A 20930-nucleotide genomic window follows, 5' to 3' on the forward strand; every position below is an offset into this window, starting at 1 on the left:
ATTATTTATTAAAAACACAAAAACGGGGTCTTATTTTCTCAATAACATGGGTAAGCTTGGTAAGAAGGCTATCGCGACTGCAACTATCGTTTTACTGTTTAGACTACTTGAGCATAGTTTCAAAAACAGACCGATCACCCTGCACCACTGCGGAAAGTGAAATGTGGAAATACTTTGACTACATTGCAGACAGTGAAGGAAAGCGTTCAAAGACCCGTCTGCAAAACTTGTTTCAAAGCCACACAGACCATGGTTGTTTTGAATGTTTACCTCAAACACATATCTGTACACTTATGTAATTCTACAATTGCTCATACTTATGGAAGGAACTATGTAGTCTGGTCAGATAGGGACAAAGGGCTTACATAGTCGTGTATTGGCAATGCTATGATGGCACCGTGCAGTTTTCATTAATATCTTGCTGTAGCCTCATTAATGCAATTTAAGTGTTCAACAAGCTGGTAAAGGGAACAATAAAGATAAATGTATTAATATACCAGTATCGTATTTGTGATATATTGTGTATCATATCGAAGTTATAATTTTTATATGTGACAACAAGGAGGTAGAGGCAAGGAAAAGGCTCAGACTTTTACAGGCCCAAAAAGAAATTTGATTTATGAATTACTTTAACCATATTATATATATAAAAAAAATATATATATACAAATGGATATTTTTATATATATATAGAATATATATATATAACATAAGTGGACTCCAAGATGGCGCGATTTAGATGCTGACGTCACGTGAATACGCTCTATATAGTGCAGTAATACCTCCCCACCGGCAGGGGGCGCTACATAAATGACAGTTGGCCAAACGGGGAGGAGAGCGACGACTTAGAAGAAGTCAATGTGTTAGATTTCTCTCAAGGCAAGATGTCGGGTCACGATCAGCTGGTCCTCTGTTTGTGTGAATTAACGAGGTAAGACGTTGAACTAGGATATTACTTCGTATCTAAAAACGAGACAATATATTTATTGGATAATCTTGATATCGCGGTGAGCTTGTTTCGTTTCCTTTATGATGGCTGCTGCTCTGGTGACGTATGAATACCAGCCACGCTGCTGTTAAAAGGTTGATGATACAGCACTCACTTCCTTAGTCGTAGAGTCTGTAGTCTATATAGTTTAACGTTATTCCAACAATATTTGTATTTAGTCAATGTCCCTTTAAAACTCTGCCTCGGGTTGTACGTTACCAGGTACACCCGTCACAACAATGATCACGTGACTCTCCCACACTTAATACAGATAATAACCGTTTCATCTTTGAGGGCCACATTACAGACTCTTTCCTTCTGATTCTGGAAAAAGCCAAATCTGTGCACATATATTTTCAAACGTTTAATTTGTTTCCTTATCTCATTTTCTTCTTCCTTCACAAAACCGCTGTATTGATCATATCTGCTTGATCGACCCTCTGTGTCGTGTCTCAGGTTGCTGTGGAAGTTGCTGCTGCCCTTGCTGTTTCTGTGTGCGCTGCTGATCGCCGTCCTGGTGCTGCTGGTGCTGGCCGTGCGCTTCTGGCTTCAAAGCAGCAGGAACGCTCGGCGGGCGAGGGACGGCCGTCCCACGGTGGCCTTCTTCCACCCCTACTGCAACGCCGGTGGTGGGGGGGAGAGGGTGCTGTGGTGTGCTCTCAGGGCACTGCAGCGCAGGTGAAGCGGATTTAAATACGTGTGTTGCGACCTTTCATTGGTGTCCTCTTTCCCTGTGAGCTTCTTACTGACGCATTTACCGCATTTCCCAAGATGTAGTCACAATAAAAACGGTCTTTTTGTATCGCATTATATGCAGCTAAATATAGTCAACCAGCTAGAAAATGAACACAATCAAGAGTAGAAAAGGAAATTAAAAGCTGTCTCACAAGTAATGCTTCATGGCTTGCATTTAATCTACTTCTGCTCAGGTATGTGGACATCAACTTCGTGGTGTACACGGGGGACCTGGGTGTGACGGGTCAGCAGATTGTGGACGGGGCGCGGCGTCGTTTCAACATCGTGCTCCCCCGCCCGGTTCAGTTTGTGTTCCTGAGGCACCGGCTGCTGGTGGAGCCCAGCCTCTTTCCTCACTTCACTCTGCTGGGACAGAGTGTGGGCTCCGTCTTCCTGGGATGGGAGGCGCTGATGCAGTTCGTCCCAGACATTTACATCGACTCCATGGGCTACGCCTTCACGCTGCCCCTGTTCCGCTACTTGGGAGGCTGCAGTGTGGGGAGTTACGTTCACTACCCCACCATCAGCACTGACATGCTGTCTGTAGTGAGAGAGAGGAACCCCAGGTAATAACTCTCTTTATCAAATATATTGTCACAAATGCTTGAGAACACTGAATAATATCCAATTTCATACACATACATATAGAAAGGGCAAAGTAGAATGACCTCTATTGGTGACCAGAAGTAACTGCGGAAATCTGCTCCTTGTTAACCCCTCAAATAAACTATTAACGTCCTAGGATCAACAACCCAGACTACGTCTCCAACAGCCTCTTCCTGAGTGCCTTCAAGGTGGTCTACTACTGCCTCCTCGCCCTTCTCTACGGCATGGCCGGCTCCTGCAGCGACCTCATCATGGTCAACTCATCCTGGACCCTCGATCACATCCTGTCCCTGTGGCGCGCTCCCAACCGCACCAGCGTGGTGTACCCGCCCTGCGACGTCAGCGCGTTCGCGGACGTGCCGCTGGAGGAGGACGGGGACAGGAAGTGCCACTCGATCGTCTCCGTCGGGCAGTTCAGGCCGGAGAAGGACCACCGGCTGCAGATCAGGGCTTTCAAGAAGGTGTTGGACAGAAGGGGGGACGGCGCGGGGGGGAGGGAGTCTCTGAAGCTGGTTCTGATCGGCGGATGCAGGAACCAGGAAGACGAGGACAGGGTGCTCATGCTGAGGGGGCTCTGCCAGGAGCTGGGCGTGGCCGACAGAGTGGCGTTCAAACTCAACGTGCCCTTCGAGGAGCTGAAGAGGGAGATAGCAGAAGCCACCATTGGACTGCATACCATGTGGAACGAACACTTTGGAATAGGTAATTCATCTGAGCGAGGTCTTGTTTAGATTTTACTCATTTGATTTCTATCAATTTTAAGTGCATCTTCGCTCTTCTCCCCCCTCCCCGTAGGCATTGTGGAGTGCATGGCAGCAGGGAAGGTCATTCTGGCACACAAGTCTGGCGGACCCAAGCTGGACATTGTGGTACCTTTCGAGGGAGGCCAGACCGGCTTCCTGGCTGACGACGAGGACAGTTACGCGGAGGCCATCGAGAGGATCCTGGCGCTGCCGCCCGCCAGCCGGCTGCACATCAGACGCAACGCGCGGCAGTCCGTGGCTCGCTTCTCCGATCAGGAGTTCGAAGCCTGCTTCCTCGCTGCCATGGAGCCTCTGATGGGAACACTGGAACGATGAGAAGAGGACTCGTTGGCGTTCTTTGCGTGTGCGTGTTTGCATGTACAGTTAACGTGAGCGCCTTTACCTTTAATGCACTTAGGTTGTCAAAATCTGATTAAAACTCAGAAGGGTGTTGAAATCACAAACACTGTGCTTCTTCAAGACAGTTTGTAATCATTCTTCTGGGTACAATCTAGATGCATGGCCCTATAAAAGATTAAAGAGAGTAATAATCTGTCCATGCAGCAGTGAAAACATCAGATCTTTTCCTCAAGTGTTCAAAGAGAATCCAGCCACAGTTAATTGTGTAGTTCTTAGTTGTATTTGTAAATCCAAATCCCAATTTTTGCAGGATGCATTCCTTTGTCAGTTTATTTTCAAGAGATTGTATTATATTTAGTGAAAATGGCTAAAGGGGAACAAATACATATTTTAGCTGAATAATTTGCTTTAAATGTAACGGAGAATATTTATTGTTTACCAGAATTAGAATTCTCTAAATGCCCAAAATGTCAAGTATTTTTGATATTGATGATGAATGTAATAAAAATGACGAGAATAAGGGATTGTCAACAGATTGATTCATTGTTCACGTCCGTAAAACATCTTCCACCAACAGGCCAAAAACCAAAGATATCCAAATGACTCGTAGAAGTAAAGCAAATATTCACATTTGAGCTAAATAAATAAAGATGTCTCAGATAAGAGTAAAAAAAGAATAAAATACTTGATGAAAAGGCCTAAAGTGCCGTAAAAAGCTGCCAAATTAATCAGATTCGAGCAGTATATACAAATAGAGGGTTTGAAGAAAGCGATTCGATCTGAATTATTATCAACGTGCTCTTTGAATTTTGGGATCAATAGAGCTGAACAAAGGTCAACCGCTGTTGGCTGAAGGAAGCTCGAGAGACAGAAGGGGAGGGCGCTTTTCGGGGTCATGGAGGGTACGGGGTGGCGCGACGACGCACGTTAAGAGGGGAGGTCAATGAAGAACTGAGGAATTGTGCGCTGGTGCTCAACGACATGAAGTCCTACGTGCTCCTCTTGGCCCTGCTGCATACTCTGGGCTGCTCAGGTGAGCGTCTCTTTATCACTTCTAGTCGATGCAGCGGCTGTACGCCTCCACATCTGTGTCCTCGCAGGGAGCCCGCTGTACTACTCGGAGGTCACGTCTCTGGCAGACAGGGGTCTGGGAGCAGCCCTGGCTCAGGTCAACTCGGACCATGTCAGGTATCTTTACCGGGTTACCCGAGGCTCAGTCAAAAAGGTGAGTCCGTACAGACACAACGTCTTTTGAATAGGTTCATTTCCAGCCGCCATAGTTGTTTATTTGTATCGCAGGTTGTACTAGTGGCTGTGGAGGGCATTTACAGTGTGACAGCAGTACTCTGTGTTACTCTATGTTCTTATGACATATCACATGATGTCTGCCAGATTATTCCCCTTAGCCTGGACACCACCGATCTGCTGCTGGCGTTTGGCATCAAAGAGACGGAGTGTGTGAAGGCCTCCGGACACGACCCCCAGACATGCGCCTTCAGAACGGGCTTCTTTGTGGTGAGACATTCAATGTCATCGAAAATTGAGAATGCATTGCGTTTTTAAAATCACACCTGGAGTGACCGCAAACATACGTGAAATAAAATAAATTCCCTCTTTTCTGTAAACTACCAGCCATTGGTTGATTCATAAATAGGATCAGTGTTAAAGGTTACCGTCTCTGTACACAACTCCCAATTCTGGGTAGGACACATGTTGACTGACTGATGCAACCCACTGTTTGCATTGGCACACATTTACTGGGACAGCTCTGGTAGGATGCAGCGGGACGCAGGGACGAGATATGTGCATTTAACCGAATATTAAAAACGTAATCCTCTCCTTCCCTTCAGCCATCCTTGTCCTGCACCAGTCGGGTTCGAATGTCGCCCACCTCGGCCCAGGTGGTGTCTCTCAGATGTGACGACGACGACTCCTCGAGCTCCAGCTCCAGCTCAGAGTCTAGTGAGGAGGTGAGGACACGAGAGGGGAGCAATGCTGTCATTTTATTCTAATTTCTCACGGTCATTTTGTGCTTTTATTACATTACATTGGTGAGAAAAAAGTGGAAAAGCTTGCTTGTCACCAATTTAAAAAAGAAAAATTCAGTTAAGAGAGCCAATTAACTAAATAAATCCATACCCTAAAGAAATGTAAACTTTCCAATCAATTTAAGCAACACTACAATAAGTGTCCTGAACTATATGCGAGTAATAAGGTTTTGATTCCACAGATAACCGTAAAGCGGAGACGCCAGTTCAGCATCCCGTCTGTTAGAGGTAAACTCGTTTCCATGGTTATAGAACACTACAATCAGTTGAAGTATCTCAATACACATTTAACTGTGTGATATTCAATGTATGAAACTAACCACAGCTCCAATGTCGGCAGTCCCTGCTCCTCCTGCTCCTCCTCTGCACCTCCAGCCTGGTCTCTCCCTCCAGGGCCGGACGGAGGCCCGGCCCAGAGGCGACACTTTCACCAACTACCTGGAGTGAACGTTCAGCTCACATTTAGGAGCTGGAATAAAAAACAGAATTTGAACATTAGGATTTTTGTCCCTACTTGCGTTATATAATTGGGAAAACTAATTCTGGTTTATTATGGTCACACCGTACACCCCGGCACGTTCGCTCCGCTCGGCAACAGCCAATCGACTTCCTTGCCTGCACACCTAGCTAATCACTGAAAGAACTGTTGCTGTCCTGGCTCTCCTCAGTGGCTCCCCACTCCCACTGACATCAGGACAGCAGAAAGTCTCTACATCTTCGACGGAAGACTGAACACACCTTTTATACTATATATTAAATTAAAAACACAGATTAGCACTCACTTACTTAGACTTTATTACTTATGTGGTGTGGTTTCGACTTGACTAATGTGTTGTTTAAATCTGTATTCTTGTTGTTCTTTTGTTTGTTTGTTGAATGTTGAAATGCACTTATTGTTTGTCGCTTTCTGTAAAATGAAAACATGTAATTACATTTTAGAGTCCAATCCCTAGTTTAAATAATTCTATTTGACTACAAAAGCCTCTTAAATGCTTTTCTTTTAGTGTAATACAACAAAAGACCACTAGAGGGAGTCTAAGCTCCACTGACCAACACACACTGTTCCCATTTGAATCATTTCAACAATGCATGGCGCTTAAAAGCATCCCCTACATAGCTCTTCCCCAGCTACACCTTCATTCCAACAAATGAGGACTCGGAGACGGATTGAGGTCTGGTTTGAACATTTATATTGTGATTTTCAGTTTATATGCAGGAGGACACATCTGCAACCATTTTTCTTCATTTCACTTGGCCCCACATGTTCACATCAGCACATCAATAACGTACATACTGCACTGTAGCAAACATCCTGTTAAGACAATGGCAATCAGTGAGAAGAAATGGTACGCTGCCTTCAAGCGGCGGTCCAAAGAACGGCGCGTTGTGTGGACACCACCGTCTTCATGACACTTCGAGCACACGCTTCCACACTAAAGCCAATTTAAAACCAGTTTAAACGGTCTGAAATATGAACGAGTGATGTGTCATCCTCGCAAACAAGGAAATGATGATGATGAGTTCATTAGGACAGCATTAGCACCTAATAAGAATAAAAAGGCCTCGCTGCAAGAAATTAAAACCCTTCGTGATGCAATCTGCAGGTACAAAATCAGGAAATGACGACAGACACGCAACTTTCAGTCTAATGCAAGTCAGGTGTTTTCTGTGATGGACTACATGATTTGTTACGCTTTGTACATTGACCAGACACACGTGTCCGTTTCAACGGGGTCACCTCGTGTGGACGAGGAGACTCCACGGGACTGAATCCAACCTGTACCTTCTACTTCCCAAATTGTGATACCGTGTGACTTTGGAAGGCGACGGAGACCGACAGTGAGGGAGTAGCGGCTACGACTGTACAGGCACCGGAGGATGAGGCCCAAAATCAAGCCGACGCACGGGGAACTCACACGGTCCACGGAGACACAGCCACAGGCCCCCTCCTCCATTTATAGTCTATTAAATCAAAACGACGTTGTTGTGTTTGTTGTTGTGTTTGTTTTCCCTCAGCTGCACAGTCCAGACGCTGTTGAACCTTTGGAAGAAATCTCTCTGCTTTACATCGGGGATAAGGCTTTCCTTCTGATTTGCATTTGCCGACACGAGTCGACAGGTTGGAAAGTTTAACGCTTTTCTAGTGTTCATGCCACCGACTCGTTGCCTTCATGTGTGTAATCCATGTTATTCACTACACATACATTCCATTGTGCCCTCATATTTTGTTCCTCTCTAGAATTTGTTGGACAGCTATTAAAAGACAGACTTATATATATATATATATAATAACAAAAAATCCTTCCATTTATCGCTCATTAAATAATTTCACATAAAAACCAAACCGTCCCCGCTCCACGAAGGCCTCCTCAAATGGTTAACTACTTCAACACCATATAATCATACACACATGCATGTATGTATGCATCTCCAGTCTCAGGTTAAGTGTCCCTCTCATGCACACACACCAGAACCGCTGCGTGTCGTACGGCCGGCTCTTACATGAAGTCCATGCAGCACCCAAGAAGAAAGACCGTGATGTGTTTTTTTTGTTTCGTTTGTTTTTGTCTTCAGTACGTGGCACAAACTTATGGCAAAGAAGCGGATAACATGGTCATATTTGCACGATTCTTACGAGTGTATATTTAAATCCGCTTGGTGTACCAGATGGGTGGGGTTTACCGTAAAACAATGTCTCCCAGAGAGTTTAGACAATCGCAGAAAATCAAAAGACCAATTTTACTTTTCTGTGACCCCAAACTTACCTGCTCCAGCCTAAAATTGTCCCAATATTATAAACCCCACTGATCCATAATGCCAAGCATGTTAAAAAACTGCAATCATTAGCAAACACTAACTGACCCTGGTCTGGGTTTGAGTATATACACACACACACACACACACACACTCATCTATTTAGTGTTCAGTTCCATATATTCTCTCATTGTCTATTCAGCCATCTTCATAACGTCCCGATCTCCACGTTTCAACACTCGCCAGTAAGTTTGGTCGTGTCCCCCCGTTTGGGTGGTGCGGGTGGGGGTCCTCGTCGTAGTGTTGCATAGCCTGAGAGGTTTCCGGACATGTAGGCGCCGTTTCCTCCGTTGCTCTGCTTGCCCTGGTCCAGGAGCAGCTCGGGGGGCGGCGGAGGCAGCGCCGTGTCGTCCACAGCTCCCACGGGGTCAGACTTGCCCGCGAGGCCGGCCGGGTTGAGAGAACCTTGGCGACCCACTGACTTTCGCTTCAGTGTCCGGTGGAGATCATCCAGGAAATTGGGCTGGCCGGAGCTGCCCTTTGGGGAGGTGGGTGGAGGCGGCGACAGCGGAGGAGGCTCCGGGGTGGCGTTACTACGCCGCACGAGCGTGGGCGGCGGAGTCTTCTTCAGCGAGCTCTTCCCCCATGTCGAGTTGCTCACAAGGGGGACAGGCGGAGGAGGAGGGGGAGCCTGGGGCTGGGGGTTGACCACGGCGACCCGAGGAGGTCCTCCGCTATGGCCGTCGCTCCCAGGAGGCGGAGGAGGGGGGAAGAGCTCCGAGGCCGGCGGAGGAGGTGGAAAGTAAGCGCAGTCAGGTGGCGGGCAAGGGAAGTCCCCACCCGTGTGCTTTACCTGGCTCATTTTAGAGTGGAGTCCCATGGGCAGGTTGGCCAGGTTGAGCTTGCCTGGTTTCGGAGGAGCAGGCGGTCCAGTCGAAGGGTCCTTGGAAGGGGACCCACTGGAGGAGGCGGGACCTGGTGAAGAGGAGGAGGGGGCAGTATTCTGGGGAGCAAACTTGCAGAGCAAGTTTTTCCTGGATTCCTCATAGGAAGCCGAGCCGTTGAACTTGGCGCCGGAGGTCCTCTGCGGGGCGGGGGGGGGTTTCTTGCCTCCGAAATTGGAGGACCCGGGGGGCGACCTCCGCATGGGGGAGCCCAGGTTTCCAGGAGGGAGGGGAGGAGGAGGTGGAGTTGGGCCCGTGACCGGAGCGAGGGGAGGTGGTGGCGGAGGAGGAGGAGGTGGAGTTGGGCCCGTGACCGGAGCGAGGGGAGGTGGTGGCGGAGGAGGAGGAGGTGGAGTTGGGCCCGTGACCGGGGCTAGGGGAGGTGGTGGAGGAGGAGGTGGCGGAGGAGGTGCGGCGGCGGCGGCGGGGAAGCCAACGCTGCCGTCTGGAGGAGGAGGAGGGAACTCTGGAGATTGCAGCTGCTGGCCGCCCCCCGGCTGCCATCTTGGTTTGGTCTTGACTGCAGGGGGGGAAAGGGGGGCTTTGGGGATCTCCGCCTGATTGGCTGCAGGGGATGAAGCTCCTGGAAACTGACTGGCGAGCTGCTTCACCAAAGACATGGCAGGAGCGGCTGTTTGTTTCGACAGGCTGTGCTGCTTGGGCAGAGTCGGAGGGGGGTGGCCGGAGATGTGGCCTGCCTGGAGGCTGAACTGCTTCTTGAAGGGCGCGGGTGGAGGAGGGGGCGGAGGTGGCGGCGGGGTCGGGCCGGCCAGGGCAGCGGGGGGCGGGGCGGGGGGAAAGGGAGAGACGGGCGACACCGGTTTGGGGGCAGTGTGAGGGAAAAAGCCCGGGTTGAAGGTTTTGGGCGGCGCGGGTGGCGGCGCAGGGGGCGGTGGGAACTGGACCGGCACCGGGAACTGCTGGGGAGGAGGAGGAGGCGGCGGGGGTGGGGGAGGCGGAGGAGCAGGGGCAAGCGGCGCGGACTCCTCGAGGGCGTTTGGGGGCAGGAGGTCCCGCGGCGGGCTGGGGAACCTCTCCTTCAGGGCGTGCCTCGGCCCGTTGGGGTACAGCGGCTGGCTCACGGGAGACGGTGCACAAGGTGGAGGAGGAGAAGGAGAAGGAGGGGGAGGAAATGCTACTCCGTCTGTCTGTGGCGCAGGAGGCGCTGGGGGCGGCGGAACGAAGGCAGGCGGCGTGGCCGCGCCGGGAGGGCCCAGCCTCAACATCGCCGCGGCCGACCCGGGGGCCGGCATGGTCGGTGGCGGGGGTGGAGGAGGGGGAGGCGGGACATTGGTCCTCGCCGCAATGTGATTCACGTTGGGTCGGAGGGGCACCTGGGCTGCGGGCGGACTCCGGGGCAGAACTTGGTGCCCGATTACGTGGAGGTGACCGGGCAACCGGTGGTGACCGGCAGACTGAGCGGCCATCTGGTTCTGCAGCCGGGTGATGGTGCTGAACTTGTACATGGTGGGAGCCGGTGAGTGGTGCGACACCGCTTGCACCGGGGGCAGAGGAGGAGGGGGAGGCGGCGGAGGGGGAGGGGGGGCCGGCGGAGCCAGCTGCTGCTGCTGCGGCGGGGGCGCGATGTGGTTGTAGCTGCCGACGGGCTGCGGCTGCGGCGACTGCTGGGGGCGCAGAGCCTGTTGGGGGGGCTGATACTGGGGGGGGGAATGTTGAGGGGGCAGATGTTGGGGAGGCTGATGTTGAGGGAGATGGTTCTGGGAAGGCAGGTGCTGGGGGGACTGATGCTGTGGAGGCAGATGTTGGGGGAGCTGATGCTGTGGAGGCAGATGTTGGGGGAGCTGATGCTGTGGAGGCAGATGTTGGGGGGGCAGATGCTGGGGAGCTGATGCTGTGGAGGCAGATGTTGGGGGAGCTGATGCTGTGGAGGCAGATGTTGTGGAGGCAGATGTGGGGGGGGCAGATGTTGGGGGGCAGATGCTGTGGAGGCAGATGTTGGGGGGGCAGATGTTGGGGGGGCAGATGCTGGGGGGGCAGATGTTGGGGGAGCTGATGCTGTGGAGGCAGATGTTGTGGGGCAGATGTTGGGGGGGAAGATGTTGGGGGGACTGATGTTGGGGGGACTGATGCTGCGTCGCCTGGGTCGGTGTCTGGGGGTGCGTTGGCGGGTGCTGATGCTGCGGCGGGGGCTGTTGGAGGGGCTGCGGCTGCACCTGAAGCTGGGGAGGGGGCGTCAGGGCCGGGTGGTCCGCTGAATGCTGGCTGTGATGCCGGTGACTGTGGGAAGCGTGCGGCAGCGTGGCCCCTCTGGTCGACTCCATTCTCATATGCTGAAAAGAGACGGGGCGTTAGCTCGGTGAGGCGGCATACTCTGACACAGATTAGCGACTGTCACGGATTTTGTTAAATCCCCGCCGTCTCTGAAAGAAAGCCATACCTTGGAGCTTTCCTCGATCTGGGTACCTCTCTTCCAGGCCTCGGAAAAAATGGAGCTCACCACACTCTGGGACCGGCCGTGAGACGAGCCTGTGTCCACGCCACTGTCCGAGTGGCCCGAGTGATTAGACTGGGACTCTAACGGCAGAAAGACGTTGTGTGAGAAGAATATTATTGGTGGAGAAAAAATTATGACGTATCATCAGGATAGTATGACTCAATATTAGTAAGATAGTATCATTATATTTTGGAAGTGGTGTTTGAAAGATGCTGCCGAGCTGAATTAGAGACGGAGGATTGAGTGTTTCTGTAGTTTGCCCCATACTAAGATATATAAACATCATCTATGACTCTTCTTTTTGTTAGTTAGATACTGTGTTTGAAATATTTTGTATGGATGGATTATATTTACCAGGATTGCTGGCAGAACTGGAGCCCGATCGGATGCTCGAGGTCGAGAGCGAGGACCAATCGTAGGCCGCCTCCGTCCTCTTCATGGCCTCCTGGTAGTTCACATGTAGTTGCTTGCCATACTACACACAAACACACAACAAATATGATTAATTAACATCAAGTAAAGTGTTAGAGAACTATTCTTTTGGCCTAAACTAAACTAACCAGAGCAGAAACTCACCTTGGCGATGCGAATTCCATTCACCCATTGGTGCAGGGTCCTGACGTCATCGCAGCACAGGTACTTGATGTACTGGGACTTCTTCTGGATTTGGGGATGCTGCAAAAAAAAGAAGTAAATGCATGTTTTACTATGCTGTACATTGTCATTATGAAATTATTATATATAAAAGGCTGAAAGTCTTTCGACTTTTTGCAGCTTTTACATAAAATACAGCAATTGATAACTATCAAGCGATTAAATAATTCGAATAAAAAAACTCTCAGGAGGAAGCCGGAGGGCCAGGGGCCTCACCTTCAGGGCCAGGCAGTAGTCGGTGGGAGCCTTGTATTTGCTGCGGTAGTCCTGGCCGTAGTACACGTTCACGTGGTCCAGCTGCAGGAAGCACGCGAGATCTCGGGATGTCTGCAGAGGGCGAGACAGAGGAGGGCGAGTGAAGCTGCTGCTGCCGACAGGTACCGGACATCTAACATGTGTGGCAACAGTTTGGGACTAACTAGATGTATCGAAATGACCAAAGCAGAAGTCTTAAAGACATTTTAATAGACTTAAACGATGTTTGGAGCACACGCTCGAGTGAAGTTGCTCTAAATGGGCTTTAAATAATTATGCTTAAAGTCCAACTGTAGTCAAAGTGCTCTTGTTTTGAGGGTAATTACACAGATCGAGGATGAATACACAGTGCTTAAGCTGAAACTTTAATTATTATAGGACTCAAAATACTTCGTAGCTCAAGGTTGAGGGAACAAAACCATCAACAGCATTGGTCTCTGTCGCGCATCCAGTGAATGCTGCTGTCACTGAAAGGGATAGGGCTAAAAATAGAGCTGTGCAGTTTCTGTTGTGTTCATTTCGATCAACAGGAAATACCACGGAGCAGACGGTGTGAATCTGGTTCTCATAACCCCCCATCCCGCATCTCAGGTTCTCCGGCTTCGTTTTGTTTGAGCAGCTCGACCGTGGTCCTGAGGTACTCCCATCCAGAGTCTCACTGACCTTGGCTTTGCCTTTGGGGACGTAGTAGATCCCCGAAGCTCTGAGGAGGAAGTAGCGTTTCTTCCACGACTTCTTCCCGTCCTCCTTCAGCCACAGGATGCCCTCGATCTCTGGCACCGACACCGAGCCGCCACAGAAGCACTCCTGACGGACGCACAGGAAGTGGCGTCAGAGTTCGAGATCCTCCCGAGGAGTCGGAAGCGACAGGAACGTTTGTGCTCGTGCGGAAGCTCACCTCTAGCAACGCCTCTTTATTCCTGTCGGCCATTTCTGACGTCTCCTTCCGCCCCAGCAAGTAGTTCTGGAGATGACAGTGAGGGGAGGAAGGGGGGGGGGGGAGTGTAAAGTTGGCGTCTCACCTCATCTTATGTTAAATAAATTATTCACCTTTACTCGCTTTACAGCTTTGACCTACTTCCAGCTCTCCTCCACAAACAAGCTCCCCTGTTCACTCGCTGGCCTGGGCCGGCACTCAGCTCGCATAAACAATGTTTTTGTGTGTGTGTCATATACGGTCAGCGTTCATACACTGAACGCAGGTTATTGATAAGATGATCGGTCCTCTCTCTCTCCTCTATGTGTGTTTGTGTGTGTGTCGTGGAACGTCACCTGAGGGTTCTTGAAGAGGGCATATTTCTCGATGCGTTCGATGAACATCAGCTTGTTGTGGCTGTCCCGGGTCCAGTTTAATAGATTCTCCACCAAGTTCTCATGATCCTCGAAAATCCGCTCTGAGAGAGGAGGGAGAGGAGGTGAGACGAGAGGGAGTCGTGAAGATGAGAGGCAAGATATGCAATGTTTTTCGCTGACACACACTTCATTTCCTGCCTGGCAATCAGCCCGAGGTCTTGAGCAGTCGATACATGATCATAATAATAACTAGAATGGGCACTCGGTAGAGCGCATACCTTCGCATATCACAAGATTGGGCATTGAATTATGAACATTTTGGCATTAGTTGCATGCCAATTGGATAAAAATTGACCGTGCTATTGTAAAAAGAAGATTTTGACCTTTTCATGACCTTTACATTGACCTTTGACCCGATCGATCCCAAAATCTAATCAAATGGTCCCCGGATAATAACCAATCATCCCACCAAATTTCATGCGATTCATGAGGATGTTGACCTTTTCATGACCTTGACCTTTGACCCGATCGATCCCAAAATCTAATCAAATGGTCCCCGGATAATAAACAATCATCCCACCAAATTTCATGCGAAAGGTTTAAAACTTTTTTTGTTATGCGAATAACACGCATACAAATAAATAAATGGCGATCAAAACATAACCTTCCGCATTTTCAATGCGAAGGTAATAATATAGACAAAGCATAGACGATGGTTATTTCTCTCTTACCCATCTGCAGCTCATTGATGGTTTCCACCAGAGACCAGTCGGGGCTGTAGCCACAGTGCGACTTATCCAGCAGGCTGTCCAGCACCTGCCTGACCGTCTGCCGCTCATCCACCATCATGGTCTTGGAGCTCTCGTCCGACATGTGGACCCTGATCACCAGCTGAGGAAGAGGAGGAGAGAAAGGAGTGTGACCCCCGAGGATCGACTTGTCGTGCAACGCGATGCGAAAAGTTGGGACAAAAGACACACCAATGTATTCCCCGTGTATGCACTTGAATTATTTCTGGAAATGGCGTCTTCATTTGAAGTACATCTTAAATAAGTGCTTTTAAATGGATCGTGGATTGTTTTTCTCAAATGTAAAATCAATAATTCTTTAAGGAATAAGTTATTCTGTTATCTTTTAAGAACTATTACAGGCTTCCCATCATATATTAATGCACTCGACAGTAATCGTGGAAAGAAACGACCCTATTGGCAGTTCAGAGACTTGTTTTTTGTCAATTGAAGTACGAACAAAGAACGCTCGCAGGAATCTCTGGGAACAGATTTATGGCGTCACTGCAGTGGCAATGTGTATATATATATATTTGTATATACGGCCACTACAGACTGAAATCCAACAATATGGAAGCATCCATTGGCAATAAAAAGCCTTCCATAATAAGCTTAATCTAATCTGACCGAAACCACGGCGTGCCAAATCCAGCCCAACACAATCGCAGCCGACATGAGACTAGTCCTGGTGTGAAACGGTATAAAGCTCCCTCAATCTCGGACGTCCAATCAGAGGGTGGGGTACGGTTGATCGAAGGGATACCCGGACCAATGAGAACGCTGGGTGTGCTGCGAGACCGAGACACGGGGGGGGGGGTCTGACCTACATTCCTCACAGGAGGGACCCCATAAACCTAAAACCCTCGTCTGGAAGACAAAAATGTGAGTTGAATCAAACATCCCAAAAATCCCCAACGAGGTAGAATCCAGAACCCTCGATCCAGACGCAAACAAACCATGTGATGCATCCAAAAGATAGTAAATTGTGAGTCACAGCTGGCTGTGTGGACTGCTGACAGCCACGTGAGTAATAATTTAGCACGTGGCAGCATTCTCCGACGCCGGCCGAGGTTTTTTTTCCCGACGTGCCGACTGTACCAGCCGTCTTTATCTCGCCGTGTTGTCTTCACTTGGCTGAAACACTGCCGGGTCTCAACTATTCATTGCATGTAAATGGACACCATTATGTCGCTGCTCTCATTCACACAGACAATTCATCCACTGGTGGGAAAAAATAAAGAAATAAAAAAGCCCTGCCTGTGGAGTCCCATACGGACTTCCCAATGGAGACACACACACACACACACACACACACACACACACATAAGCGTGCACATAATCAAACACCCGCAATGACCTATTTTTCGCTGCGCTCCGCCGTCAATGAAGTTCACAAAGAAGATGCGGTGAACGCGACCACACGGCAATTTATTGAGACGTGTCCGAACGGTCTTTTCAGGAATTTAAACTGAGCCGGCGAGAGTGTGTGTGTGCGTGCACAAAGGAAAGAGGTGGCCCTACCTTTTTGACCTGCGCCTCCTTGATCTTTTCCAGGGCGACTCGGATCTTCTCTGCCTTCAATTTGGCGGCTTGTTCCTCCTGGATGGACACGGAGGAGCGTGGTTAACACGGTGGTCATGAGAACAACAACATAACCACGCACCTAAAAACAGGGCTCTCCCATTTCAAAGCCTTGCCTCATCTTCTTCACCCTTGTCTTCATATCTTCCTCCGGCAAGAACAAGACATCATGCGCACACACACACACACACACAGAACTTCATTAAATAGTAAGCAGCCTTCTAAACCATTAAAAACGCACAAAGCCTCCGGCGTGACGGCGCATGGTGTCACGGGCAACGCAAAATCCAATTTTTCCATCGCTTACCTGCCCCCTCCAACAAGATGCCATCACCTCCACTCCGCAGGTTGCGTATGCTTCCACGTGTGTGTATTTATTTGGTGTCATTACTCGCGTGAGAATATATGATCGGCTAAATCGCGTCGCAAAAAAATCGCCACTATCGTGACACTGGTCCGACGTTCCCTCAAATATGGCGCTCTCCGTCTGCAGTCTACGTCTCCATGTTGGATTCTTATGGAGCTGCAGAGGGTTCCTTTGATCTCGCTACACAGCGGAAGGGAAACAATAGTAGAAGATCCCCGAAGGGCACGAGGCTGCGGATGAGTGTAGGATCAGTTCAGAAAGCCTCTCTGCTCTCCCCTCAAAGACACAATGATCTCCTGGAAGGATCGTATTCGGAATTTGAGGGCAAAAAATACATATATCCAGATTCGTCCATAAATAACGATACAATTTTTTTTTTTAATTGACAATTTCTTTCTCTGTTGTATTTACATTGCAAAAAGAAGAAAAAACGTATAAATATTTTTGGCTCGCAGCTACAGGCGTGTAAAAACTTACTCCACAACGATCCTCAGGGGGTGAAACTCAGCCGTGCATCAACATCTCCCATCACTCCAAGCGAGACGTAGACATGTGCGCCCCGAGATGAGCACAACTCGACTAAAACCCCCAAATGAGACAGTCGGAGGAGGAGGAGGAGGCCCCTCCCCCTTCTACCCTCCAACTCTCTCTTCCTGCTTCCCACCCTCCCGTTCCCTCTTTCTCCCTCCCCCCATCTCAACGTCTCCCTTACACACTCTCTCTCTTCATCACTGATGCAGGGGTTTGGGAGCGTGCCCAATTAATGGAGCATAATCCCCACAAAAATGGTATAACGAGGGGGGGGGGGGGGCGACGAGCCCCCTACTGCAGGACCCTCTACCCTTTAGCCAATCAGAGCGAGCGGGGAGACCGTGACCGACACTGGCCCCTGCGGCTAAACCCACAGTGACAACGACGAAGAGTGGAATTTGGGTGAATGAGTCGCTGAAGGTGCTGAATATTTCAAGTGTGTGTACACAGGCATGTGAACACACACGAGAGAAGGGTTGAGGGCTCAGCCTCTTATCTTAAGACCCCCCCCCTCACCCCCCACCCCCTATCCTCGACCTAGACTACCTTTTCCACATGACCAGCTCCAGGGCACATGCACATTACTGCAATAAAGCCAACCCTACATGTTTGGCCAACACACAGTGGCTGGCTTTTAGTCAGCCAAGCGTGAGCGTGAGTGAGGAGAGGTCACGGGGGCTGTGGAGATTACAGTCCAGTGTCAATCTGTGGCACACTGTAGGTGTAGCGCCATAATTCTCAGCCTAACTCTGTCCCCCCCCCCCCCCCCCATTATTTCCTCCTCACATGACACCAGCACCCTGCTTTTTAATCAGACATTAATCTGATTCCTATTCCACAGGCGTGTTCCCTTCCACTTCCACCAGAGCCAACTTTAAAAGCCTCTTTTGCTGAGCATGGGAAAAAAAGGCATCTTGGCACCCTCTCCCTTTGATGTCTCTCCCTGCTTGTTCCCAGAGAGCCCCGCGCTCATTTATTATTCTGATTTGCGGGCGAGGATCGGGAGAGAGTTTGAGAGTCCGGGGCGACCGCGGCTCCCTCTTTCTCTCTCTCTCCGTTTGGAAAGTGGAACACTAAGACACAAACTCTCTCACAGCCTGGACTGGATCGCCTGCCACGGGCAATAAATCCTCTCCATTCAAACGCTCTCCGCATTCAGACTCCGAGAGCCGATATGTCACAAGCCTACAGCCCGAGATACCATCGTTATGTAACAGGAAGTCAGCCAGCTTTACTCTTGGCATCCATTATATCCAAATGAATGGTGATAACAAAAAACGCAATGCTAATGGAGCGATTTCAGTTCACCCTCACATGAAGAGTACGAGGCACTATACCGATTTGAAGTCGTCGAAAGAGAAAATAATCAAAAACTATTCTCCAGAGTTCCCCAGACCCCCTCCCCCCTACACTGCCTTAGATTAGGATAATCTGTGGTTTGCCTCAAACTCAGCTCTCGCTCTATTTAATCTTTGCACTGTGTCGCGATGGCAGAATAAATCACAATCAACAGCTGCCAACTTTGAACCGCAAATCTGCACACATCTGACGGCCGCGAGCTTTGCAATCGCGGTCGGTGTCGAGAGGGAGCGGGAACTTTGGAGGGCCGGCGCGTGACGGATGAACAGATGCGAGCGATTCTGTATGTTAAACAGTGGAGCGGGTATGATGCACACAAACGCATGGCGTTGAGATCAAATAACGGGCTGCAAAAATATCTGAGAAAATGTATTGAAAGATAAATATTGAAAATGTTCTGGTTTGCAAAGTAAAGAAAAAAAACCTGCTTTATTAAGAGATGCTTCGATTCTGATATCAAAACAGAGAAGAGCGACGCATCCTGGACTGCCTGGAGGTATCGCTGTAGCTCCGTCAACACATTCATACACAGTGCAAATCAAAAAGGAGAAAGAAGGAAAATGACTATAAGCATGGAACTGTGTGTATGTGTGTGCATGGTAAATGCTGAGAAATGATGCAGTTGAGAAAAGATGACATCGGCTGCCTGTTCTTTTAATGAAGTGAAATAAATACGTTTGGTCTGATTTCCGGCAGCTGTTGGATTTTTCCATGCAAAGCAGAAGAGAGGAGCAGTTCACACACACACACACACACACACACACACGCACACAAAGAAAAAAGCGGTGTATGAGGAAGTCACCTTGGTCAGGAGGTGAGAAGGCTTTCCTGCTATGCTTTTCAGAATGAGCGAGGTTTCTCGGTCCAGATAGGAGTGCTTGGGTGAAGAGAGGATAAAGAGAAGGAACAGACAAAATATAGAAGAAGTCAGTGCCGGATGATTCTCGGAGGCTTGGCGTCTCGATCTTTTTTTTGTGCATGAAAGAAGCGTGGAAGCGAGAGAAGGCTCCAGAAACGGAGCGCTCGGCAGTCGTGGTTGTCGTGAGCTGCAGCTGTGGGTGAGGAAGCAATGACTGAGAGGCACTGTAGATATGCACAGAGCAGACATGACGGCAATAGGTTGGAGTGTGTGAATCCGTCGTGTACTGTGCATTCTGGCTGCCCGTCGTCTACAGCTACACACAATCCCTCTTTCACACCTTTGCACCGACATTGGCTGCACACTGAATGGGATTCTACTAAAGTAGTTGGTGGAAACTAAAATGCTGTGTGTTTTCCCTGCAGCTTTAAATGGGCAAATGCCGAAAACACACGCATGCCGTATGGGAGATTACAACGTGTCCGTTAACACGCCGTCCGATCCACAGGACACGTCCGTGTCGTGGATCGACCCTGAACATGCAGTTTCTTCCAGACGTCATGCTGTGTGTGTGTGTGTGTGTGTGTGTGTGTGTGTGTGTGTGTGTGTGTGTGTGGTTTAGCATGCAGGATGAGAGTCTTTCACGCTACGGCTCACGCACACGTCGTCATGAGCCGACGACGCTACGGCTACCTCTTGGATATCCCCGGTGTGTGTTGTTCTGTGTGTATTTCAGTGGCAGCCGTACCTCTGTGCTGGCCTGGTTCTGTCCTTGCGTGCTCGGGCTGCTCTGGCCCTCCGCCTCTCCCCCCGCCGTCACTTTGTCGATGTCCAGGGAGTCCATGCTGGACGCCGAGGCGCACGCCGAATTCACGCTGGACCTCTGGGACGGCGCTTCCTGCTCGCTGACGGCGCCCGCCGAGCCCGTCCTCCTGTGCTGCCCGCCGCCGGACGACCCCGACGAGGGCCGCCGGAGCGTCGTGGAGGAGAAGGAGGAGGAGGAGGAGGAAGAGGAGGAGGAGGTCTGGCGTGCCGCTTCGTCCATGCTGAGAGAGGCCTTCTCCAGCTGGGAGGTGATGTCGTCCAGGGAGATGTTGGCGGCCGCCGGGCGGGCGTTGAGGCTGCTGCCGCCGCGCACCGTGTTGGCCGGCGACGCCCGGGTGCTGCTGCTGGCGCTGCCTGTTGCGGATTTAAAGAACAGCTCAGAGGGGCCGCTTCATAAATCAGACGGTGTTTTTTCCGAATGGATACATTTGAAAATCTTACAACCGGGTGAGCAATAATAAAGTGAGACAACGATATTCATATGATACCAGTGTGGTAAAGTTGTGGCCTGTGCTGGCGAAAGACTGCATTCCCCTGTTGTCAACAGGATGCGGCTAATTGTCCCTCCGCTACCTCATTACCCTGCATGCGTTTGTTTTTGTTTCTGGCTTTTAGTAAAAAGGAAGAAAAAAACATGTTGGAAGCGATTTTTTTCCCCCTTCCGATTCTCCAGCACCAGAAGACGAGTGACATCTTCCTGTTGTTCTCCTTTGTGTTGTGGGGCGAGTCTAAACATTATCCAGGGCCAACAATGTGGGGACTCATGTACAACAGTGTGGAAACAG

The 20930-nt window shown here is 49.9% G+C and overlaps 2 protein-coding genes across 2 annotated transcripts in view; one reads left to right on the forward strand and one right to left on the reverse strand.

Annotated features, from left to right (window-relative positions):
- Positions 1–850: 850 nt before the first annotated feature.
- alg11 (ALG11 alpha-1,2-mannosyltransferase) lies at positions 851–3963 on the forward strand. The gene is made up of 5 exons (XM_056431015.1): positions 851–931; positions 1445–1666; positions 1918–2289; positions 2466–3031; positions 3125–3963. Exons 1-5 carry the CDS (start codon positions 885–887, stop codon positions 3406–3408), a joined length of 1491 nt encoding a protein of 496 aa, XP_056286990.1. The 5' UTR covers positions 851–884; the 3' UTR covers positions 3409–3963.
- A 2684-nt stretch (positions 3964–6647) lies between these two features.
- Positions 6648–20930, reverse strand: part of raph1b (Ras association (RalGDS/AF-6) and pleckstrin homology domains 1b) — a 35798-nt gene continuing 21515 nt past the window's right edge. Inside the window, exons 8-19 of the mRNA XM_056431766.1 lie at positions 20069–20499; positions 19264–19338; positions 16145–16222; positions 14567–14726; positions 13815–13936; positions 13441–13506; positions 13206–13349; positions 12504–12614; positions 12210–12308; positions 11988–12108; positions 11577–11713; positions 6648–11469 (exon numbers count right to left, since the gene is read on the reverse strand). Coding sequence (XP_056287741.1) covers positions 8467–11469; positions 11577–11713; positions 11988–12108; positions 12210–12308; positions 12504–12614; positions 13206–13349; positions 13441–13506; positions 13815–13936; positions 14567–14726; positions 16145–16222; positions 19264–19338; positions 20069–20499 — 4547 coding nt within the window. The 3' untranslated portion in view covers positions 6648–8466. The remainder of the gene's footprint in view (positions 11470–11576; positions 11714–11987; positions 12109–12209; positions 12309–12503; positions 12615–13205; positions 13350–13440; positions 13507–13814; positions 13937–14566; positions 14727–16144; positions 16223–19263; positions 19339–20068; positions 20500–20930) is intronic.

Source organism: Pseudoliparis swirei, chromosome 14 (genome assembly GCF_029220125.1).
Source record: "Pseudoliparis swirei isolate HS2019 ecotype Mariana Trench chromosome 14, NWPU_hadal_v1, whole genome shotgun sequence".
Taxonomy (NCBI): domain Eukaryota; kingdom Metazoa; phylum Chordata; class Actinopteri; order Perciformes; family Liparidae; genus Pseudoliparis; species Pseudoliparis swirei.